At 39.7% G+C, this 26974-nt stretch overlaps 1 protein-coding gene across 1 annotated transcript in view; it reads right to left on the bottom strand.

Moving 5' to 3' along the window:
- The window catches only part of LOC124121146 (segment polarity protein dishevelled homolog DVL-3-like), a gene marked incomplete at its 5' end in the record, with an annotated part of 58531 nt that extends 33049 nt beyond the window's left edge, over positions 1 to 25482 (bottom strand). The window contains 3 exons of the mRNA XM_048398693.1: positions 8651 to 8722; positions 22617 to 22723; positions 25397 to 25482. Coding sequence (XP_048254650.1) covers positions 8651 to 8722; positions 22617 to 22723; positions 25397 to 25482 — 265 coding nt within the window. The remainder of the gene's footprint in view (positions 1 to 8650; positions 8723 to 22616; positions 22724 to 25396) is intronic.
- Positions 25483 to 26974: the final 1492 nt, after the last annotated feature.

Genomic DNA, 26974 nt, shown 5'->3' with positions numbered 1-26974 from the left:
GCCTATTTTGCCCAGAAACACCATAGGGAACATTCAATTTTTCTTACTAGTCACGACTACCCATTTTGTAGCCAGTCTCTTGTGGACAAATTCTGTACAATACATACCATTCTCCATGGACAAAGTCACGAAGGAATGGGAGAAATATACAGAGGTAGACACCATTGGTCATACCCAACTAGTCCACACTCATTTCTGACTGGTGATTTGTTTTGTAAAATAACTTCATTTTGAGAGAAAATAACTAGACCCTCTATATTTTCACTGGTCTCATTTCTACATCCACATAAATATGCTGAAAGTATTATCTGTTCAGAAACAAAAGGAGATATTGGTAGTCAAACGAGCATTTCAAAGCTAGTCTAAACAAACCCAGCTCTTGAGAGCAGAATACACCAGCGGTCTACACGTTCCCCAAACTGGGAGAAACAATCCTATCTATGCACAACCAACACAAACAAAGAAGTTCAACAGTTTTTGCCCGTCTCTATTTTAGCTGGAGAATGTCTGTCCTGATTCAATGTAAACAGATGCATGTGTCAGTAGGGAGGGAAGATGGTGATTACAGAGCAGAATCCCATCCTCACACGATTCATTAGGCTCTTCACACAATTCATCAAGCAGTAACAAGCCCTGATTCCAGCCGACTGTCCCAGATGGTCCCCCTACACTCCACACCTACAGTAACGGCTGGGAGCTTCACCACTACACCTCACCTACAGCGTTGTCTGGAAGCTTCACTGCTACACCAACACCTACAGTAACGGCTGGGAGCTTCACCACTACACCTCACCTACAGCGTCGTCTGGAAGCTTCACTGCTACACCAACACCTACAGCATAGGCTTGACTAGTCCGAAAGAACATCTACCACACAGGCCTCAAATACTGGCTAAAATTGCAAACTCAACAATTGAACTTTTTACTGGACTTGGCATTCAGACCAGTAGCAAAGTCTCAAGGGTCTAGAAGCTTCACTGACAACACTGCTACACCACACCTACAATAAAGCATCTTTTGGCTGTAGCACAATATGTGCCTTATTAATGACAATGTGTAGGTGGTTATATACACATTTGGATAGAAAAATGTTGAAAGAATTCAATATCTAATCAATCATCCCATCTAAGTAAACTATGAAAATCTTTATGATACAAAGGCCTTGATTGTCATTCGTGACAGTTTTTATATCTATAGAGTGAGTGAATATAGCTATATCATGTCGGCTTGTGACAAAGACAGGATCTGACAAACCAATAGATGGCTGTGTGAAATATGATACAGACTGTCTGGTTCAATAACACTCGATAGACTTGATGACCACTGCATGTTGGTCAGAAACATGAATTGAGGTGTTCCCTGCACTAGATGTGTGTGACTTCACATGTGAGTAAGTTAGGGTTGAAGTGCTTTTAGCAATATTCCATTTATATCACGGCAGGGGACACACATTGTACCCATGTGGGAAATCAACTCCAGGCCTTTGGGGTGACAAGCTGACACTTTACCCGCTAGGCTACCCCTCTGCCTAACTTTATTATAAGAGAAGTCACTTACATTAGACTCAGTCTACTTGTACAGGGTAACTCTTCAATGAGGAAATCATACTCCAACAAATACTACAGCATTGAATGAATACAACATCCATTTGACAAATCAATTTGTGATGATTTATCAATCACTTGGGGCAAAGAAATTAATCCGGCAAATATTAGGATGATTGTTGAGCTCAAAGGTCATAACCCCATCAATGTCGCCTCAACAAGGATCTAGAAGAAAATGTGACAGTTCAACTAAAAATAAAACAGTCACGTCCTAATTGGGTTGTTACTGCCCCATCAGTCGAGGGCAATCACCATCAAACAGCAATCACTAGAGATTCTTCCATTGATCTAGCCAAGTGATTTCACTGCCTACAATCTCATACAGGCACACCATCTCCCCAGGGACTTATTTAGGGTCAAGTTGCATCTTCCCTCAATACTGTATAGCATAAGACCCGTATCACCTTGGTTACAGGCAAGTACTTAATATATGACACTTCAACCCTGGGGTTGACGACAAGGCTTCCTTCTTAGCCTCTCAGTAGTCATCCAACATTTGTATCAATCCTTTGTATCAATCCTTAGCCAGATGAGTGAGTGAGTGAGTGAGTGAGTGAGTGAGTGAGTGGTTTTTACACCGCTTTAAGCAATATTCCAGCAATATCACCTCAGGGGGCATGAGACATCTTCACTTTTGGTACCGATGTGAGGAATCGAACCTGGACCTTCACTGTGACGAGCGAAAGCTTTAACCACTTGGCTACTGTATCAGCCCCTCTTTACAATGGCTACTGGCTAACTATCTTACATGTGACCTGTGTTTGAAATAGATCAAGCATAAAATGTAATGGGTACTTGATATAACAATAATGCTAAAAGAAAGACTTTATGGGGGTGGATGTGTGAAGGCTTGAGGGTGGAAAGCTGAGGGTGGAAGGCTGAGGCTGAGGCTGAGGCTGAGGCTGAAGGGTTGAGGGTGGGAGGCTGAGGCTGAAGGGTTGAGGGTGGGAGGCTGAGGCTGAAGGGTTGAGGGTGGGAGGCTGAGGCTGAAGGGTTGAGGGTGGAAGGTGGGAGGCTGAGGCTGAAGGGTTGAGGGTGGGAGGCTGAGGCTGAAGGGTTGAGGGTGGGAGGCTGAGGCTGAAGGGTTGAGGGTGGGAGGCTGAGGCTGAAGGGTTGAGGGTGGGAGGCTGAGGCTGAAGGGTTGAGGGTGGAAGGCTGAGGTTGAGGCTGAAGGGTTGAGGGTGGGAGGCTGAGGCTGAAGGGTTGAGGTTGGAGGCTGAGGTTGAGGCTGAAGGGTTGAGGGTGGGAGGCTGAGGCTGAAGTGTTGAGGGTGGAACAATGAGTCGGAACAGAGACCATATATACCGATATATGGTCTCTGGTCGGAAGTAAGGACACAAGGCTGGAAAGTTGAGGGCTGATGAAGCTGGCAGAAAGTGAAGGATTGTTGGATGGAGATACGGGGAGCATGAAGCTTGCAAGGCATGGTCAGAAGACTATGATAGAATTTGTAGAGTTGTTAGAATGCCTCCTGGGCACCATCAAAAGCCACATCCGAATCCAGCTACCCACAATCCCCCATCACAGGCTCTGCTAGCACTATCTACAGCCTTCGCCTACTGTGTAATACTACAGACATGGGTGGAGACTGGTTAACTGGCAGTCTGGGCAGGATCAACATCTAGCTACCCACTGCCAACCTCAATGTGTGCCAGCAGTTTCCTTCATCCCCCATTACAGGGTATTAGCATGGCATTAGCCTACAGATCCCCAGCTCTACTCAGCACTGATTCAGTGATTGCCATCTCAACCAGGGAATCACCAGCAGCTGTTGGGATTCTGGGCCTTGTCAGACAAAACCAACCTTGCTGAATCTAGATAGACCTTCTCCATGGGTTGGTGGGTACAGCACCAATGATGGGTGAATACAAGCCCAAGTATAGCCAGTGTACAACCCATCAGCATTATCAGGCTGGATCAATAATATTTATATGGCTGACTTACAAACTATTTGAGTTCATGGGGTGAGTTGACACTGGAATATACAGATCTTTTATCTTACATGTACACAAAATTGCAAATGATTATTTTTTATATTTTAGTTTGTGTCAATGAAATGTTTCCATGCTTTTCTTCATCCAAAATTGTAAACATCAAGGAGAAAAATATGGACTTTTTCTAAAAATATTATCTTCATGTCATGTTGCCAGATTGTACTTGGGTTGTAAGAGGCACCATATCCTTTCAACATAGTCTAACATATAGCCTATGAATTCTTTTATTACAAAATACATTTCTCTCCTCTAAAAGTAAAACAAATAATTTTCCTGATGTTGATGTGGAATAAAGCTGGCTAGACTTGCTTTCCTATAAATCTAGATTAGTTTTGTTTTCATAAAATACATATATTCCACAGTCATGGTGCAGGACTACATTTCAACACGGACATTTGTTATATCAATTTGTGAACTGCAATGAAAATATTGATCATTCCATTACCGAAAATTACAAGTATTATCCCCCCGAATAAGTTCCCACTTTCCCTCCTGTGATGCTATTCCCTGTACACTAGAAACAGTTCACAGATAAAGTTGATGAGTATTTCCTAGACCTTATGAACCATCACCAGATCATGAACTTAGGTGTCTTTGATCCTAGCTTGTGGAGTCATATCTCCCAAGTTTATTAGTGGACCTGTTTGGTCCATATTCTGTCTGATGTTGCTGTGCCAACATATGTACACTACCACCACCATGTATTCATCTACCAGGAGCCACAAAGACCCGGGTTAGAATTGGTCCATGCTTTTCGTAAGAGGCGACCAACGGGATCTTGTGGTCAGGCTCGCTGACTTGGTTGATACATGCCATCATATCCCAGTTGCGTAGATCTATGCTCATGATGTCAGTCAGTGGATTGTCTGGTCCACGTGCCATTATTTACAGACAGCCATCACATAGCTGGAATATTGCTGACAGTTTTCATTTCAGTTGGTTAATGTGACAAGCATGATTCTCATCATGCCAAGGAATTCCCAAAAGCTACATATAAAACCTTTCTTACTCATCTTAAACAAAATACAACATTTCTAACTCCCCCATAGAAAGAGTTAAGTACTGGCCTTGGGACTTTTCCTCTCCGAAAAGCAACTTGTGTAACTTCAAACCTGAGTTTTGCAGTTCAAAAGGTAAATACTTTGTGCCGTTCCACACAAACCTGACTGAAAAAACTTGCTTGTCCCATACAGCGGACAGATTGAGTTCAAACCTGTGATTCCATTGTAAAGATATTCCCAGTGTTTCAACATCCTCATGTTTTCGTGTAATCAGACAGCAGCCCATCCAAGTCGGGGGGGGGCTGGGGCATATAATGAGACAAGTGGCCCCCAACTGGCAACGTGTCGATTGTGTTGCCTCTCATGCCTCATTCTCAGCCTTTATGGTGGCTCTATTTGAAGAAGCCTACTTGCATGAAATTCAATTTAGAACGGGGAGAAAAGTAAAGTGTACATAGTCTGTGACTTAGAAAGAAGATGTAAATTAACTCAGATGCATTTATTTGTTGAGAAAGTGTTCCAGCGTAACACATACCTCCCTTCAAACTCTTCTCTTTGCCAACAGAAAGTACTTAACCCTATGGCAAATGCTACGTCATTTCACTATTATCCTATCTCTGGAAACTAACTAGGATAGGCTCCAATCTTTAGCTACACAAACACAGTTTAATCGTCATGGTAATTAGGAAGCTTCTTTTCTGCTTCCCTTGACTAAGATGTAATTTGGTAGAAACATCTCAGGAAATTGTCTTTTTTATGATATTCATGAACCGAAATACATAATTTGGTGAAAAGTGATATTCTGTCAATATACCCTAAACCGATAACAGCGCTTTTTGTAATACATATTAAATCTAAAATCCTCACACAAGAATGTCTGGGAATGTGACAAATCTCAACTCTTCTAAAACCAATTTCACATTGAGCATATGCATAAACAGTAAGCTGCAGAATGAATGAGCAGGGAAAGAATGGTGTAGCTGAAGCCTAAACCAGTTTGCCCAGCGTGGAGCTCTGACTGTACATGCTGTAGACACAGCATGGCTGCTGCAGCAGCTGTGGTCATCAGTCATGCTGCAACAACATTGTGACAGGCTCAGCTCCTGCATCAAGTCAAGTCAAGGTGCCAGTTTCCCATACAGACATCCTCTTAAAACATTCACTTTTGTTTGTTTGTTGTTTAACGCCGCACTCAGCAATAGTCCAGCTATATGACAGCGGTCTGTAAATAATCAAGTCTGGACCAGACAAACCAGTGATTGACATCATGAACAGTGATCCACGCAATTGGGATCGATGACAGGCATCAACCAAATCAGCGAGCCTGACCACCCGATCCCATTAATCACCTTTTACGACAAGCATAGTCGCCTTTTACAGCAAGCATGGGTTGTTGAAGACCTATTCCACCCCGGATCTTCACAGGTCTAAAACATTCAGTAACTCACCAACTGTTCCCTGACACATCGGGAACATTGCTGACTGCGGCATTTAACAACATTCACTCTTTGCTGAGTGAGTGAGTTGGGTTTAATGGTGCTTAGAACAGTATATCAGTTATATCACGGTATGTCAGATTAATGTGGGAGGAAAGCCTGAAGTGATGCAGTACTCAAACCATTTTGGTGAAACCCACGAGTACGGGTATGGTGCTGACAAACCCAGAAATATAATCGAGACAAACCGGGATTCAAATCATAGTATTCTGGCGTGCCCACGGGATTTGACTTTCCACAGTGAATTGCAGCGCTATAGATGAGTGGGACACACGTGTCCCTATGATGTCATCAACTTTGGATAAGACATTCTAACTCTATGAAATTTGGAAATATATATACAGGACATTTTGGATGACAGTGTCAGTGTCCTATAAAAGTAACTCTATGAAAAGGTACCTATTATGACCAGTGCTGATTATTAGCTATCCTGTTTCCTACTAATCTTGACTTAGCTAAAAAATACATAATGATGATAAAATATTTAGAATGAACAATGTTAGATACTGTCTGATTTATTATTTCATTTTACCACACGGCAGCCTTTCCATTTGGTCACCTTGTGAAAAAACAAAACACATGATGTATTACAGCACATTAGGAGGTAATCTAAGCACATGTTGACCATCACAGCACATAGTGTACAGCACCAAAACACATGAAACATCCAAGCAATGATGTGGGCAGCACTAAGCTGGTGAAGCACAGTGGGACAGAGGACATTTAACATCAGTGCAACTGCAACACACTCCACAGAAACAAGGACTTTGTATACTAGTGTGCACTAATGTTGGACTACATCACTGTATACATCAGCTGTCCCAGGGGATCTGCTGTATTTAAGGTTTCCTGTAGATTAACATTTACTCCTATAAATAAAATTATCTTATTTCAAAATATACAAATGTAAAAACAATTAAAGACAGCCTGATTTTCTCATATTACTGAAGTTAATCTGTCATGCCAAGACAAGTTAACTATAGTAATAGGAGAAAGAATCAGATGGTCCTTTACTTTTTTTTAGTAGTATACATATCCACAAAATAAATACAAATGGAGCCCAGAATAAAGGTTAATTCAGTGAGGCAAACTAGACTTGCCAAATCATTCTAGACATTAGTTGGATTCATTTATTAGTTTATTCTGTCGGAGCTGGGAGACAGGCTAGGTTTCCTGCAATGTAATTGAATCTTGGGATCATCTAATGTGTTTGTTGTTTAACGCCGCACTGAGCAATATTCCAGCTATATGACAGCGGTCTGTAAATAATCGAGTCTGGACCAGACAATCCAGTGATTGACATCATGAACATCGATCCATGCAATTGGGATCAATGACAGGCGTCAACCAAGTCAGCAAGCCTGACCATCGGATCCCGTTAGTCGCCTCTTACCACAATAATAGTTGCTTTTTACGGCAAGGATGGGTTGCTGAAGACCTATTCTATCCCGGATCTTCACAGGTCAGGGGACCGTCTAAAACATTAGGGTCATGACAAGGACTCCTTGTCTTTCCTGCCTAATTTAGAACACTGACCACTCTGTACCTTGGACTACTAGCCAGAGGCAGGAGTCTAGTCAGATTACAATGGGGCTAGCAAACCTACTAATAGAGCTCATCTGTTCAAAAGTAAGCTAGTAAGAGCTCAGGGGTTTAAAAGCAAACTCAGATTATTCTGATTAACTGGTCTGTAGCCAATTTGAGCAGGATTACTTTAGTCAAGCAAGCTTAGACATATACTACTCAAAAGAAGTTAAAGAGTGCTCGATTCTTTCATATTACTATAGTTAATCCGTCATGCCCTGACAGATTAACTATAGTAATATAAGAAAAACACCAAACGATGAGTTTGGGCTAGTGAACTCGATAGTCTTTTTTAAAAGCAGTTTTACCACAGGCATGGTGCTACTAGTAGCTAAAGTGATGGTGTACATAATTTCTTCATGATTAGCACATATATTTTTCATTATTGAAATCCCCTTAAACAAGCAATGTGGTGCTATGCACAAAAAGGTAATAAGCATGTAGCAAGTTCACGAGGTCTGTGCTTTTTAACCATTAACCCAAACATAAATCGTACATGTTCTAGTCAAGTTAATGTTCCAAAGTTCTCATGCAAAAGAGCAGAATGTGTTGACAAGTATGCTAGTGAATTAGTCTAGGCTAAAGGCTAAAATGTTTTTCTGCCAAACTAAACTAGTCAGTCTAGGCTAAGAGTTTGAGTCTAGCACAACGAGTATCTGATCTACACTGCGACAAGTGCTAGCATACGAACTTGAAGCAAAGCCTCAGTGCAAGACAGGCATGTGAGTACTGTTGGAACAAAGGTGTCTTGAAGCCTTAGTGTCAGCTGAAACAAGCAAGAAGCTTGGTGTTCTCACACCTTGGTGCCATGTGTTACAATCATGTGCCATGTGTTACAATCATGTGCAAGCCAACAAGAGCAAGTGAACATAGCAGCAATCAACGTGCAAAATGTGAGCGAACGTGCATGTTTGGCCGCGTCCATGCTGTGGCAACGCCGATGCTGTGAGCAGAGAAAGGTGAAGGTCTTACCGAGGTGGGCGGTGTGTCTGTCCCTATACTGACTAGAATGATTATGTCGCGAGCTCCGGCTCGAGGGGCGGTCTAACACAACCAAAGAGAGAGAGAAAGACAGGTCAGTCTCATGCTACAATCAAATTAAATAACCATACATGTGATATATAGGAGGGTCCAGACAGGTAAGAGGCCAAAAGTCTGGAAATATTTCTGTATGTTATGACAGTTATACATCATAGAGCTGGAGTATATATAACATATAGGACAAATATTTTTTTCTCTCTGACCAAACAATATCATTCTTCAAGGAGGAAATGAAATACAATTTACTTTGGAATATGAAGCTGGTACAATTTGAATCATAAGAAACAATACATCTAAATGCAACATATTTAATTAATTCCACACTACTCTCTGCCAATGAGGAATCTCACAGAATCCAATGAGGGAGGGGGCAGTTTTGTGGTATCACATGTATGACCCTGTTAAAAACAGATAATGTCATGTCATGCATCATTTCTGGTCACATCAAAACTGAAAGAAAAGAAATAAATAAGCTACAAAGTCAACTTACCCATGCATTCATAATAAAACGTAAGTAAAAGCAAGTTGAATATTAAAGTTATTTGTGTTGGTCTGGCTTGGGTCATGCAGAGCTATCAGAGATCAAGAGGAAGAATAGAAATTGCTGGAACAATGTAAATCATTTTCGTAGTATTCTGTTGCAGAGTAAGAGAGTAAAACTTGGGTTTACAGCTGCCTTCAAATGACATGGTATGGATCTGACAATCTTATCAGGACAAATATATTTAGCAAACACATCCAACTGAAGTACTTCATTTTATAGAAGATTTTCTTTCACAAAGGGGCATAAACTTTACAAATAGTTTTAAATAGCTGTGAGATTGCTTAGAAGAAGGGTCAAACATTTTATCAGATGTAAGCAAAATTATGCAAAAACAATCTTGGTTTGAAATGCAAGTTTAGAACTTGGAAATTAACCGTAATTTTCACTAGTCGACTAAATGATCTGAACAGAGTTGCCATCTATCGTATGGTAAAAGTGAAAGTCCACAATGAAATGTCATTGGTCCGTCCTGAATCTTACTAGTCATGGACTAATGGACTTTTGCTATTTCCAAACCCAGAACTGATCCTTAAGCAACCGTTATGCCATGTTTTTATGGAATCTTTCCTGATATCCATATTTGTAAGCAATACCTCACAGAAATAAGCCAAAGTCTTTTCATGTCAGTTCTACAATAGCATCTTTCAAAATGGCCACCACTTGATGCTATCTGGTGGACAACTAGTGACATGTGGTAAGCAGATCAGGCCTCCTACCAGACAACTACTTCTGATATGTATCCTTACGCACTTCCTATGACAGGAACCACATCAATCAAGAATCAGTACTAATCAAGCAGCCATTAATATTCATTAAAAAGATCAGCCAGTCTCAAGCAGTTTGTCATCTCGACAGTCCTCTCGTTACCATTTGTCTGACTTCAAAGCTAAACGAGTTCCAGTACCTGATGCATATTTTGTGCTGAAAGGAAACTTAACTAAAAAGATATGATTTTGTTTGAAGCATAATTACATATATGTACTGTAACTTTTCCCTTCAATTCAGCTCTATTGCATTAAAATGCTTTAACCAACTTTCAAAACCTGGCCATCCGGAATGTGTGGCAATTCATCTGGTGTGTGTTAAACAAGAAATAGATGAAAAGAAACATTAACAATATTACTGCCCACAAAAGATCAAACAGGAGTCAAAGAATATCCATTTTCACGCCTTCACATTCAGCTGATAATGTGTCAAGTTACATGTTCTAACATAAGCGTTGTCTATTCAGCCTTGGGCTGTTGTCACTCTCATGCTCTCTGTAATTTTTCTCAAAGGATTACCAGAAAACCTAGCTTCTGTTTCAAAGATGTTCATCAAGTAAGGGTAGGTTAATTTTCCCAAACGATTTTTACTGAAACAAACCTTTGCAAATAACCAATTTACAAATGTTCCCAGTTGTCCTGGGACGTGATTAATAACCATACTGAGTGAGGGAGTGAGGTATTACAGCTCTGGGCCATCAAAGGGCGATGGACACCAAGAATAGACTTCACACATGGTTCCCATGCTGGGAATACAATCCAGTTCCCTGGCATGACAAGCTAACACTTCAACCAAGAGGCTACCCCAACACCAGTTTGACGACAGGGTGAGTGATTCAATTAAGCCAAATCAGCAAATATCAAGCTCAATTTTACAAAAGATACTTCCTGTAAGAAAAGAGCACATTATTCTTTATGGATTTGCAATAAATTCCAATACTTTGAATCTTGTGCTGTACCTGGGATTGCCCAGCAGTTCACATACAAGGTTTGAAAAAGAGAATGTCTTCCAGTTTTCAAGCGCAACAGAATAATGCTTCTAATCCAAGAGTACTCAATGTCTCCAACAGGCTGCCCTTTAATCTGATAAAGATAAGCAAGATAAGAATACTGACATGTCATTTTTTACCAAGCTAGACACCTCACTGATAAAACCACTAGTCCTGGGCTATTCCACAAGTGATCTCAGCTCTAAGACGATCATATCTCCCAAAGACTTATGACAATCATAGCTTTAAACTAAGTATGCAGATTGCTTTGTGGACTGGGACTGACCACTGTCTTGTAGACACAGTGATCTGAATAATTTTGTGACCAATGAAAGCATAGTTACTTCCTTTCATTCACTGAAATCGAAATCACGCACAATAATCTGAGACGAATCGTGTCTTGATTCAGTTGGAATAATGCAAACAATTACTTGAGAATCTACCAAGAATACTGAATACATAAGTAGTCTTTAAATTATCTCCCAGACAGTCTGGCAGATGGGGGCAAATTTCATGCAGCCCGACAGAAAAGTCACCAGCCGTGGGCTGGTGGGCAGGCAGTTATTTCGGACATTGTGTAGATAGCGTATTTGTCAAACCCTACCATATGAGTGAGTTATGTTCAACACTGCTTTGAACTGTATTCCAGTTACATCACGGCATGTCAGCTTAATGTCGGGGTGAAAGCCCGAAGTGATGCAAGTCTCAGACGTTTACCACTTTGTTGAAACCCACAAATACGGGCATGGGGCTGACAAAACTGGAAACATAATCACAGCGATTCGAACCTATGCTAATAGGGACCCATGCGCTAGGAACGCAACTCTGCACCGTGAATTGCGGCGCCATAGTCTGGGCCACCCGTGCCCCATGGCTCCTTAAAAGACTGGGCCACCCATGCCCCTCTCGCCTTGCCATATGACTAAGAGCAAGCAAGGCTATATCTTTGCAAATGGTTCTTTATGTATTTAGAATATGGTTACAAATTTGCAAAGGTCACCGGACTGCCTGTCTGCTGGATATATATATACATATACACATGTATGCTCTTAGATATTCATCAAGATCTACAGACAGGCTTTGTCTCAGTATGGGGTGAGGGCATCAAAGTAAGACAGGAATCCTCTACAGGGATCCTAGGTTAAGTTTGAAGTCGGAAAGATCAAAGGCATCGTTCACCTGTTGAGTCGACAACAACTTGTGTCTGAAGACACCACTCTCTAACGGAATGGTTCCAGTCAATCACTGTGGCAATATCAGCCATACATTTACTGGGCATCAACAAACATATGGTCTACGTTTCTCTCGTTGTAACCGTATGACAGTAAACTTGGCATACAGGAGATCTTTAATCTGTCGTCAGTTCATATACACCTAATCATCATCATAACAGTAAGGCCATATGAAGAACCTCTGTATGCAAAACGTCCCTGGACTAACTGTCAATACCTTATAAACTTAACATTATTTCCTCATATCATGGGTTGAACATGAGGGGGTAAGTGACTAGGGCTTCAGGTTGCTGAGAACAGTATTTTAGTCCCATCATGTCAGCTCCATGTGGGAGGATTGCTTCAAGTGATACAGGCTGCAGACACAAAGTCCTTGGATGAAACACATGAGCATGGGTATGTTAGTGACAGACCAACATAATGAATGTGCAAAATCTGGGTTTCAAACCCATGATCAGCTGATTCTGAAAAGAGAGACAATTCTACACGCCAGCTTTTGGTGCTTAAGACCACTGGGTCACAGGTGCCATCTACATAGCTGCCAACTTTCCCAAATTACAATTAGTATTTTGTTCCGTTGTTCTGGTCGGGGCACCAAAGCCTCATGATAGTGTGATTCCGAAACTTGACCACAGCAGTTTCTGGTAATACGAGTGGAGTGTCTCGATTGGACGGATGTAAAACTATAAATAGACTTCACACCAGTTGATAAACAAAAGGAGCTTGTGTTTGCAGCAGACAGTGTAAGGCCTAACAAAACAAGGTTCATACAGACGTGGAACACCAAAATTCAAGGCCTTTTCAAGGCTGCTAACGGTCATGTTCAAGGCTATATTAGTCGCAAGACCTAAAAGCAATATTTATTTTTCACCCAACAAAACATAAATTAACTATAATAATAATTGTCATGAATTCTTCAGGCACACAAATCTACCAATGTGATAAATCTCAATTAAGCATCTTTGGTACATATTTCTGTGTGCTTTCATACTTTGATTAACAAGTTTATGTAAATTTGTACAAATTCAAGGCTTTTAAAGTTAATTTGGTGATTTTTAAGGCATTTCGAGGTTTACACTAAAAATGAAGGCTTTTTCAAGCTTGTTCCAACACTGCAAAATGACCTACAAATTTAGGAATAAATCACATTTTGTATATTTGTTGCACATTCGTAGCCAATATGAAACATTCGGACAACTGTCAGCTATGCATACAGAACACTTTATTTCATGCACTATCTACACTGAAAAAGTGAACACAATTAAGGAAAGCATTGACAGGCAATAATGATAACTTGAAGAATTTTCCCCCTCCCCTTCACTATTAACGATACACCAGACACTAACAGTTTAATCTGTTCTACTGATAGAAAGCACTTCCATTGAAAACAGCTGTAACATTTTTTCTACTGTTGTTTTGCTGGGTGTTCCCTTTCTTTTCACCATCAGCATATCAACAGCTGTGTAATTAGGATGCATCTTCAGAGTAGCTGGATGCAGATTACTGGAGTGAGTGAGTGAATGGCGTTCGATGAAGCCTGTAAGAATAGCCAGGACATACTGGAGGTCAACTGCATAAGAAACGGTCCGCACTACATGAAACTTGAAGCAACCCATACTTGCTGTTAGAGGTGACTATGCTTGTCATAAGAGGCGACTAATGGGATCAGGTGGTCAGGCTCGCAGACTTAATTGAAGCATGTTATCATATCCCAATTGCATAGATAGATGTTCATGTCATCAATCACTGGATTGTCTGGTCCAGACTCGATTATTTACAGACCACTGTCACTTTGCTAGAATATTACTGAGTGTGGCATTAAACAACAAACAAACAAACAAACAAACATGAAACTTGATGACATACAATTAGCCAATCAGAGGTGATCATTCCCCATGTTTCTGCAAGCACTATTCATACACAGATCTATGAAACAAAATATGTTACAAGTTCACCCTTTTCACGATTTGAAAGATGAAGTTTTACAAGCAATCAACGGGACAAGTTCCACGGAAATAATCATTGGTCCCTAAGAGCATTTGATCGACAACTCCAGAACATCGACTGTTATTAATTTCACTCATTCTGCCCTTAAATTGCAAACATTCCATCAATGTCTCTCCTTTCATTCTCTTAAAGGTCAACACAATAAGGATGTTGTCATTACATACGTTTCACTATCATGTCCTGATTAATCTACCAACAGTGTCAAGTGGTCGTCAAAACCGAATCTTATGATTAATATGAAGAAAATCATCCTAATCCATGACATCGGAATGAATATTATTTTTGTTGCTGAAGTTTCCAAAATGCCATCATCCCCTGGTACCACTGAACACCATGGGGCACAGCACCAAATGACCAGCTCCAATGTCAACAAAACTACATTTCCCTTCATTATTTCACAACATGAGCCCAAGTGTTCTGTTTCAAAAGCCTTTATTACTGGGATTGTTTCCTGTCATTATACCTGTTATTAGGACTTTTTGAAGTTAATGACCTCTGACCTACATAACTTTGGACATAAAACATGATCAGCACTAAGTGTCGCATATGAAACTTGTCAAGGGGCACTGCACTTTTGAGTTGCAATGAGAATCATCAATGGCAATTTCTTAAACAATGTCACAAATATTTTCTTCATAAAAGTTCTACTGAAGACAGAATACAAGATTGACAATACATAAACATTTTTGCTAGTTTCATCCAAGGCTAATTAATTGTCCACAGTTCTATCATCAAATCATTCGCCATCCTAACAAATCATATTTCTTTTTCATCAGGAATCACTAATGGAGCAACATTATTGTTCAGTTTCTGCTAGACAAGATTATTTTTTCAGAAACTTCCCAGAAACACCACCCAACCACAACACAACACACGATATAATAATCAGAGCCTGTAACCAATGTAAATCACTGTACCGAACTACTGGGTATTTCAAATAGGATATCCTGTTATCATAACATCATACTTGAATGTGCTGGCATAGATTTATGTTGACACAGGTATTCGTGTTACCATCTGACTTCTCCCTCGCTCAGCAAGGCTCCTGTCACACATGTGTTTCTTACATAGCTGCACCCTATGCAATGTGCTTTAACAGATCAACTATAGCCCTGTCACAGCATCATTACCTCCTCTGCTCACTAAACAAGGCTTCTGTACTCTCTGCCTGCAGACTAATTTCTTCAATACCTCATATTTGAGGGTTTCAATACCTCAAAATTGAGGGCTTAGCTCAGTGCCAATGACATTTTTTAGTGTCTGGATTTAATGTATTTCAAAGTTGAAAAGTCACCAAAATAATTCATTGCAATGAAACAAAGCATATTGCAGATATTTACTTTTTTTAGTACTGCTCTATATTGTAATAGATTTAGAGAAATTATTATTATTCTTTGAGATGGTAGAGAATAACATTCAACCATTTGTCTTGTACTATTCAGATGAGTGACTTTCCAATTATGTTTTTTGACCACACCTTGTTCAATGATGAGGACTGAGTATAACATGTACAAATCCCAAAATATTTCTAAAATTACTCTGTTAAAGCAGCACATAATATCAGGAAAAGGGAAACTTTGCTGTGCTGAGGGGGGGTATTATGCTGTTGTATTTAATCAGCTGTCAGTTTTATCCGGTGCGAATTGAAAAGATAACTTAGTATTTGACACCAGTGCTTTGGTGCAAAACCTCATTGATTTGACTCCAAACTTAGAAAGAAATTGAAAAATCGGAAAATATGTTGGCAGGTTTGTAATTAGTGTCAAGGGAATCTTCCTGCCTGGAAGATGAGAGCTGAAATCAGTGCTGTCAGCTTGGCGATGAATCAGTCACACGTGACTGCTGATAAATACGCATGCACATAAACTCCATGAACCAGTCATCATAACTACCGTCTCCATGCATCCTTGAAGGTACACATTTCCAGGAATATTGTTTTAAGCTTCTATCAAGACAAAAACACATCTTAGGCATCACCTAATTAGAAGGCCCATGGAAAATGATCATTTGATGTACGAGGTCTTTGGGGCTAACATGGAGAACCTACTTTGGTGGATATTAACATCTTGAATTGAGTTTGGATCTTTTCTCAGGCCTTTGATTTACTAAGTATCTTTTCTCTTAATTTCACCATTCCCAATATCTACAACAGACCAGAAGTCTATATGTCAAGGCAAAATTTGCAAAAGGTGTACTAAATCTAAAAAGTAATTTTGGGGTTGTAAATTCTATCAAAATCTATCACCGATGTCAAATTAAGAAAAAAAGGTCAAATTACTTTAGCACACAAAATATCTGAAACAAACTGTGAAAATTGAGACCGAATTACACTTCTCTGTGTGTATTGCCTCCAGCTTAATCACCAGTCTTTATCTAAACTACATCTGCATGTAAGAACGCCACAACCCACAAATAAGCCATTGCTACATTAGTCAGCACTCATTTCATTGCGTTTTGATATTTGCCGAGATAAAACAGAAATAAACGCCTGAGCAAATACACTTGCAGAAACTGTTACATAACTACTTGACAGTGCATTCACATAAAATGTAATGGGCATTCATCTTAAGTATATTATCAAGAGTGGGACTGGGAGGGCGTGTCACTTAAAATATGTTGAGGTAAACTGTTAACAAAATAGGGCTCAAGTGACAGTGTGAGTGAGTACACTTTTAACCAGTAATTTCACATCCATATATCTCCCAGGGACGATCTGGGTTAGAATTGTCTTCGACAACCCATGCTTGTCATAACTGGTGACCCATCAGGATTAGAAGGTCAGGGTTGCTGCTGACTTGGTTGATGCATGCCATCGTGTCCCAATTGCATAGATCAATGACCATGATGTCAATCACTGGATTGTCTGGTCCAGACTGGATTATTTACAGACCGCCATCACATAGCTGGAATCCTGCTGGGTGAGGCATTAAACAAACAAACAAAACAGCCATACATCAAATCTGCACAAAACACACCGATGACTGACAGAGTGAGCAACACTCCACTCCATTGGGCTATGAGGACACAATCTCAGCTTGTGGTTTCCTCCACAAGACTGATTCCTTGTCTACTGAACGTATTCGGTCCAGCAAGCTTGGTTAATAATAATCCATAGATAAAGTTCAAGGGATAGAAGCTAGCCAAGAAAGTCTACTATCCTGAACAGTGAATATATGACACTTTTTTAGGGATAACAACTTCTTTTATTCTTTGCCATGATGTTTCAAAGCTACTTCTTGCCTCTTCACCTGATGAAGGGGCAATTGTTATCCATAAAAAGGTGTCATATATTCATGTTCTTCCAACTTCAAAACACCTATCAAAGACTTTAGCTTGAACAGTGATAACATATAGCAATGCCAATAACTTTGAAATTTCACTAGCCTTTAGTATTACTTTAATATTAACAAAACTGGTCCAGGCTAGTGCTAATTTTCATCCCCGCAACAACACTAAAATAGACTGAAAATGATGGGTAATCTCAAAAGACGTTGGCAAAGACTGCAATGTTCCAGCTCAAGTCAACACTATCCATAGTCAGCTCCCATTGGCACCAACCAATCCCCATTAGTCCTTGACTTACAAACATGAGGCAATAGTTACCATGGAAACCAACTAGGGACACAGTATATTTAGTTCTATTTGTATTCTACCATGGGCAGCTACCAATTTGGATTCTACATTATCAACGCTCATATTCCTATACCACAACACTTGAATCTTCTGGAGTGGTACGTTATCAGTACAACACTTGAATCTTCTGGAGTGGTACGTTATCAGTGATCAGTTAAGCTTCTCCTAGACACAAGTATTGATTTTTGAGTTATTGATTCACTGATCATGGCAGTTTCAAACAATAAATCAACTGACAACATGACAGCTTTCCTTCAACTCTCACCATTCTTGACCTACTTACCTACCACAAACTTTTCAAAACAATGCCAAACCTTACCTTACTTCACAAATCAATCAACATACAGAAGTGCACCTTGTATCACTGTTTAAATCTGGACTCAAAACTTACATTTTCAAACACTACAACTGAATGTGTATATGTTTATTATCTTACTCTCCCCTCTCTGTTGTTTATATATGTACATATGCTGTGTTGTGCATTGAGCATGTCCCTCAGTGATTAGGAATTTTGAGCCTAGAAACACCATTATTATTATTATTACCCCCCCACCTCCCCAAATGATCATTTTCCATAAACTACAACACAGTAGTACTAACTTCACTTATGATCTTAATGAACATTAAAACGTCAGAGAAACAAATATCTTCCAATATTTAAGTTCTCTGATTCTACTTATGAGGTTACAGACAGACATAACAAATACATCGACCAACCTCCCTTGAAAGGTACAGATCCAAAACATGCCAGAAAATACCTTGCCATGGTAGCTCCTCAATGTCAAAGTCGTCATAAAATCGACTTTTCATGATGTCAGAACTGCAGGATCTTGCTTTTGTCCCAGGCGAAGATCTGATTCAACTGTAATCAACACTCCTACAGGTAGACACTGACACTTAACCACTGCTTAGTGTTAGTCCTGACACAACATGCCATAAATCTCATATAACATTATTGTCTCCCGTCATATAAGACCATACTGTCTGTGTGATACAACACTATTGTCTGTGTGTATAACACACAACTGCCTGGAGAGATATACCCTGTATAGCACAGCTAGACAATATCACGTGTCTATATTTGTTTAGCACAGCACTAAGGGGTAGGAAGGACACCGATACAATGTTTATACCACCGTCAGAGAAAGATAAAGACTTCATGTCACATGGTAATGGCTACCAATTGTGATAACAATCTGGTTGTTTGTATACTAAAGATCAGGAACATACACGACTAAGGGCAGATATTAATCTCAAGAAGGTTTTTATGCCTTTATTTGCGTGATTAGAAGGGATTGAGTTCCTGACCAATAATGGCCATCACATGACAGGTATCAATACCTGTTAATACCTGGTCCCATCTACTGGCTCTGTATTGAACAGTCTGTGTGGCACCTACATATTGATCACAATGTTCACTCTCAAACTGTATTCACAAATGGGTCGGCTGGAACCATAAATAATTGTGCAGATGGGTCATATCAATGAATAATCCTTCTTCCGTTCAACTCCAGATGTTGCCATAAGAAGGTGAAAGAGCCTCACTGACAATGATTCTCTCATTCTGAGTGTGTTGGTCAATGCTACTTGAAGCCATATCACCACACAGGAGAAGAATTGGCTTCATTCTACTGTAGGGACAAAAAACATTTCGGATAAAAGTACAACTCTTCCAACCAAAGCATTTGTTGTGTACTGACTTATTCAGCTGTATGCACTGATGTAAGGAATGCAGGCAAACTGATGTCAAGTTACTCCTGAACTGACTCAAAAAGAATTGATCCGTACCTACAACTTTGATATTGACAGAATGTTGGCATGTCTTTTTTTCTAAATTGCCAATAATCTTATCTTCTATTTACACATAACATGTCAAACATGCCAGGATTGTCTCCCCTGAACCCTGTATCCTGACCCCACACTGTCAAGCCCTTGGGCATCAAGCAACAGAATCTGAGTTTATCACTGCAATATTTCCCCCTTAGAGTCCCCTGACATTTGGAGGTGTGTGGAGTGTGTTATTTCATGTGGTCGAGACGGAAATCAGAATGAGGCTCAATCCTTATCCGAGTGGCATCCTGGGAAGATACTCTACAGTATAAATAAACATCTATCCAATCACGTTTAGCTCTTCACCTGCTTGCACCCAGACAGGGGGTGCTGTATCGGGGTCGCACATCAATACACATAAACTCAGTTGCGGACGCATTTTAGAATCATTTAGGGCTTATTTTACACCTGTGGCATAAGGTGGTACAGCACGGGTATGGTGCTGACAAACCTAGAAAAACATCATCAGGCCAACTAAGACTCCCACCAAGACCTTAGGTCTCTGGCATGCCAAAACCTGCAACTCTGCACAGCGAAAACCAAGATAAAATCTAGAATAACAAATTATATCAATTTGTAGATTTATCTGCACATACCTGATTTGTAAATTAGAGATCAAACATGACACCTAAATTATTAAAATCCAAATTAATTTTGAAATGGCGAATTGCGATACATTTTCAAACTTTCTTTTCAAGATGACTCATATTTCATAATCTCAAATTTATTCATCAATCACAAATTCCCAGGACAGCAACAGTATCGACACATTTCCTGTACATCATCTCATTGTGTTTATGGTTTTGCTACCAAATTAATCAACGTCTCCCAAAAGGAGTATAGATATCACCACAAACTGGAAAATTGCCAAAAGTTATCTTCATGACCATACTTTACAACATAGTCATGATAGCTACCAATTCTATGTTATTTTTCATTCTGTGGTTGAATAAGATAAAACAAACCTATTAGTCAAAAAGACCTATTTGGAGCTATTTAAAAAATAATAATAAAACAATAATTTTTTTCTTATCCTAAGTATCAGAATGTTCTTATGTTCTTTGGCAAAACAGTCTTGAAAATACAATTATGACCACCCTGCCACTATTTTAGCATGTCCTAATACCGTATTTCCTCGATTATACGCTGGTGATGAAAAAAGCACAAATACGCCAGGTAGTTTCATAATGCATTACATATTGTATTTCAACTACTGTAAGCGTTCAACACATTGTCCCTGGAAAACTAAAGCATTTTATAGAACTTTTAAACTTCGGTACCGAAGGAGAGTTTGAGCGAATCATAGTCAGAAATTGGAATTATAAGGCTGGTTCTTGATTAAACGTTGGTAGTTAAGAGTGTCTGAAAGCGTTTAGTGGAGGAATACGGTACTTAGGCTATGGAACTGAAGATCTATCATGCTCTGACATCTCAGACAACAGTAGGTACACAATTATGAATATTACCCATATTAGGGTAGAGAGATAAGTGTAATCTGCCGAATGATATGATGATGTGATATGATGTCACATTGCTGAGAACAATAAGGCATAACATCCATTGTTCATGACATCACAAAGAGATAAGGTTATGCTATCTGAACAATATGCTAACTTAGCAATGTTTCTCCAAAGGTTGGACATTTCAACATATTTCCTTTCTTAAAATGATAATGAACAATATATAGAATACATGAAAGTCAGAATTAAGCTTATTTCACTTTTCATGAAAGAATGCTGTAAGTCCACCACTTAACACCTAGTACAAACAATCCGTAAATCCTTCTAGCTTGTATTCTATAAGCACCCAGCAACCATCTTCCTGAGGCAAGGGCATTAACTGACTGTGAAAGTCGAGTTTCTATCCTTGCCCAACTAGGCTGGAATTCCTGTGCACGATTGTAGCGCTACCAGTGACTATTACGAGTTATGTCTCTCCAAGCCTCTCCTATGGAACAATCAGATTCCACCTCTCGTATCATTTGCACTTATTCTGACCAGGAACCCAAACCAGGAAACAAGCCTATACTACTGAAGGCCTATTTTGCCTTGGAATCCCAACAAGCAGACAAGTATGAGTTATTGGGGACATATTCTGACCAGTTCAAAATTTGGGGAGGTTCATGGCCTTGTGGTATTCAAACTTACTGGTGTCAGTCACAAACATGAAACATATTCTATCAGTTTCTGCTGTACATTGTTCCAAATAAAACATGAGACTCAGGTGGTGTTAATAATAAAATTGGATGTTGAAAGTTACAGATAACCTTAAGGATCCCACAATTACAAATGCTGCTATACAATGTCTTTAACCTGCATTGCCAGTTAAAGCCAACATCGACATATTATTCCATTCACATATAAACCAAGTACGTCCTTCATCAAGAGTTTGTCCTAGGTCTGTAGACACTGTGTAAAGTCGTTTCTTAAGTTATCATCACAGTTTACCTAGCGATAGGCAGCTATCAAGTACTGTCAGAGTTTATTCTATCAATCGCTACTAGCCTCATAAGTGATTGAGTGAGTGAGTTGGATTTAATGCCGCTTTGAACAGTATTTCAGCTATCACAGCGTGTCAGCATAGTGTGGGAGGAAAGCCCTATGTGATGCACTTTGGTGAAAAACACAAGTACGGGTATGGAGCTGACAAACCAAGAAACATGATCAGGGGGAACTGGGATTTGAACCCATGCTCCCAGGTTTCTGGCTGCCCAATGGATGCAAACTGTCATGCCTTAGACACCTGGGCCACCTGGGCCTCCACTGGCCTCATAAAGGCATATGTTTATCTCCTGGGTATATATGGGTATAGATATATATCTCCTGACTTTGCACCAGATATATCACAGTAACCTAGAACATATAAGGGTGTATATACAAGGGAGAAAACTCTACATACCTCTCCTTGCCGCTGCACTGATAACTGAGTCCGTCTCCGTGCATGTGTCACAAGTTTCATCTCGACTCACTACTGATGCGTTTGCACTGAAATAAACAATGGCACGTCTAAATATAATATTTTATGCTCGTTAGATAGGTAGATAAATGGTATCTGAAAGACACTCCTGTAGTAAACTCTACATCTATCAGGCAATGATTCTGATGACTCCTTGCCAAACCTCTGTATGAGCAAGGGAACTGTTTACCAAATGTTCGAGTCACGGTACACCTGTGTATAAATCAAGCCTGGGCCAGACAAACCAGTGATTGACACTATGAGCAATAATAAACACCATTGGGATATGATGACACGCAAGCAACAAGTCTAGGCTCATAACCCAATCAAAGAAGTAGCAGATGTAGTCCTTGCCTAATAGTTATGGTATCACAAGGACCAGTAGAAATTTGCCATTTGTAAAGGTGTTGCTTTATGTGATAATTATAAGGACTAGTGGAACAAAAATGTTAGTTTCTACTACTGAGTAGCCTCTTATGACCAGCATTAGATAGTGGGGAACAACTCCAATAGATTCACACTGACGTGGTTAGTTCAGCGTGTAGAAACCTGCAAGGGGTAGCGATCAGCCAGGTATGACATAGAGCTAGATGAATCATTTCATTTTTCTTAGAAACGGACAGTTATTTCTTCTTTCAAGGGACAATAACCCTCAGCCACTGGTTCACAGAAGGACTGTACACAATACATTGTGGATCTCCTTGCATCTACCTTGTTTATCAAACATAATGTACCCATGATAATAGACCTCTAGCTAATGTACTTGGAAAGATGTTTTCCCTCATCCAGTCACCAATCAATCTGCCATGGGAGAGAAACTGCCCTTAACAGTTTGAAAATGATATAATTCTTGGTCTCCCTGTCTCGGCACCCCCAAATCATTGAACTCTCCCAACCAGTGAGATTCCTGGATTCAGCATGAATTTACATGATCATCCTACATCAGTTCCTTCCAGAAATATTACAAGTTATTTCAGGATATTGTCAGAAAATATTGCACGACCACTACACATGAGTTCGTCCAACTTCAACATTTATAGTTGGAGGTAAACCTTTCGCTGTAGCTCTGTCTGGATCTGCAACAGCAACAGCAACAACAGCCACAGAGCAACAGCTGTTCAACGGCTTAAACAGACATCTTGATTTCAATCATGGAAACTACGCTTGGCTTGCCTCTCTTATGCAATGAAAGCAAGCACTGCTTCTTTAGAGTTGTTTTGACAGATGTCACAGTGCTGTTTCGCAGCAAATTCCCAATTATTTAGCCTGTTCCTGAATAGGTAGAACCAGAGCTGGGTCCTTCAACAATGAGCCCAAACGCCATGGTTTATTGTATCAATATACAAGGAGTCAGGATACAAAAGCGAAATTAAGTGTAACAATGTAACCTTGGGGTCACAATTCAACATTACTGAGCTCCAAATTGATTTGATACCTTATGGATCAAGTACCCAGTTACTTGTGAGCTGTTGCTTTCAGCAACAATCCAGTGATATCATACCAGGAACCCCAAGAACGACATTTACCCTTCAAGACTCAAACGTCTTCTGTATTTTGCTGTGATGAGCAAAGTGTGAACAAAAAGACTACATTATGACAGTTGCTGTAAACTTGGGGCTGAATACTGGCCACTGAGCAGGTCCAGATAAATCCTGCGTACCCATCCACTCTATATAAAATAGCAGTAAGTGGTATAAAGTGGGGACAAAAAGACCTGGCATTACACTACATAGCCATGTGCAGGCAAGTAGGACCCTGTTATGGCGTCACAAGTAAGTGCTCTCACCACTGAGCTAAACCTTCACCTTCCTTGACACTGCTGCAATACTGATGAATGCAGCATAAAAACTCACCTCCTCCCTCTATATAAAACGGCAGTAAATGGTGGGTGTGCTGTTCAAGTGATTGTTAATGACAACCTGGGCATATGCTTATTCCCTCATAATGGAGGGCTCATAATCCAGGGTTCACTCAAGTGTGAAAGTATCCGGCAACTGGTTACATGTTACTACACTGGAACTTGGTTCAGTGCAACTGTGTGCAATTTCACTCAAGTAGAAGACATTTTCACATCAAACTGCTGTTCTACATTCTCAGATTCAATCTCTGGAATGTTAGGAAAAACATATTTGATTACATTAAAACATTTTGTTTTACACTTCTGTGGGGGTAGTGGGTGAAATAAGCATGGTATCCCCACTTGCCTATATCATACACTGAAGACAGTTGACATTTTCTTTCCAAACATTTTCGAACAGATGCTAGAATCTTTCTCAAGTACTTGCAAGCACAAGTCAACTGTCTTCGTTGATACTAGTTTCTAAATGCCACTTATATACTTGCAGGTTTATACCTTAAGCAATTTTTCAACATGTTTGTGATTTCTTCAAGAATTATTTAAATAAGGAACAGCACAAATGAGCCCTATGCATCATACCATAGGCAAAATAAAGTAACTCAATATACTAATTGGTGGGCCACGTTTCAAATCATTACTCTAATATTTTTTTGTACAAGACCTCACTTCGGCACCACACACTTCCACTAACGAGTAGGCTTATATGACGACAGTATCTCATCTCAGAATTCCTCCAGCCAATGGAGAACTACCATTAGCAAATTGCCCTGAGCCTTTGTTAAGTTCAGTCAGGTTTCAACTTTTTCACTCCTAATAACGACCAAAAGTATGTCCAACACTGAAACCCATAGTTCAATATACTTACTGAAATGATGGCGGCCTGCTGTCTCCGATCCCCCCAACCCTCTCCGCGGGGAGGGGGACCACGTCCCCAGCCTGGGAGTCGGTACATTATGACTGTGTGTCGGATGCACTGCTTTCTGCGGGTACCAACTGTAACACAACATGGACATTAAGTAACAGGATTAAGATAGCATGTACAGAACAGTGGTCAAATTTTAGGTTTAGGGGAGTCCTGGGGTCAATGAACTTTGCTCCTGTAGTCTTTGAATCGAGACCCATAGACTTGAAGACTACTGCAGTAGAAAAAGCAAGTAAAATGAGTCACATGACGTCCTCCTCCCCCATGTTAAAGGTATCCCATTCAGGAAAGTGCTAAGAAAAATAGTTTTTTCCCTGAATACTATAGTGGGGATAGTATAAATGGAACAATGTCGTTCAGACAGGAAATCATATTAATCTTATCATTATATGGGCAACAGCAGTGTTTCAGATGGGTTCAATTTCAAGGACATTGACTGATTGTCATACAAAAAGGTCCTGAAGATATTTTTCAATTTTAGTAAAGATACAGTAAAATGTCCTGTCAAAAACTGTAAGAATCACAAACATGTCCTAATGATATTAACTCTCTCTAGCCAAATCACTGCAAATGCTGTAAAAGTGGTTAATTTCTCTGCTGTAATGGAAATGAAGCAGTCAGAAAAGCAACTAACTATAATCTTTATGAAATGTTTAGAAATTCACGACAAGTTCTCCCATTCAGGCCTACCATGCTGGTATAGTAAATACATCCAAGAAATACATTTTGATAAAAATATAGAAATATGTGACTCATTTTAACCTTTTGGCTGATGGATATCAGTACTCTACTACTTCTACAAATAAATAACTGAAAAAAACCTGCCACATATGGAAAAGCTCTATGGAAATACAACACACTGAAAGCTTTTCCACATTTTCTACCTGTCAATTGGCTAAGAATTTCCACTAAATACCTAAATAACCTATTAACATACTTCTCTCAATTCATAAAAACATTAGCTGCAAGAAAGGCTGGCATTTAATCCCGGTGAGGTGTTTTAACACTCTACATCAAATAGTGGACATCACATGGCAGAGTGTTCACATGTCTGGGCAACGTATCTGTACCTTGCCTCACACACCACTATTTTCTACACTGGCCACCTTAAACAGATGTATCTATGATTCCAAACTAAATGCTCCTTGGAGTCAAACTGGGGAAAATAATAATTTTGTTAAAAATTGGGATATTTTCAAAGTTTTAAATTTTATTTCTACATTCAGAGGTTTTCTATAACATTGTATGATAACATTGCATTCAATGTAATAATGCAAACTAAGCATCAATGTAATAATGCAAACTTAGCATTTAAGCATCTTCCACCATACTGGTTCGGTTATCAGTGAAATATAAGTCACCTCTAAAATACCATAAGATTAGTTGTAACTATAACAACATGAATTGGGAAATGTTTAAATCCAGTTTCGAAATTTCCATAGTCATTTGGTTTAGACTTGGGCCTAATTCTGGCCTCTGTGCAGGTCTAGATAAATCCTTGTTAGCGTCCATAACTTCCCA

This window comes from Haliotis rufescens, unplaced genomic scaffold (genome assembly GCF_023055435.1).
Source record: "Haliotis rufescens isolate VD_foot unplaced genomic scaffold, xgHalRufe1.0.p SCAF_186, whole genome shotgun sequence".
In the NCBI taxonomy this organism is placed as follows: Eukaryota; Metazoa; Mollusca; class Gastropoda; order Lepetellida; family Haliotidae; genus Haliotis; species Haliotis rufescens.
The sequence above is the reverse complement of the archived record's forward strand: the minus strand, read 5'-3'. Positions and strand labels throughout refer to the sequence as shown.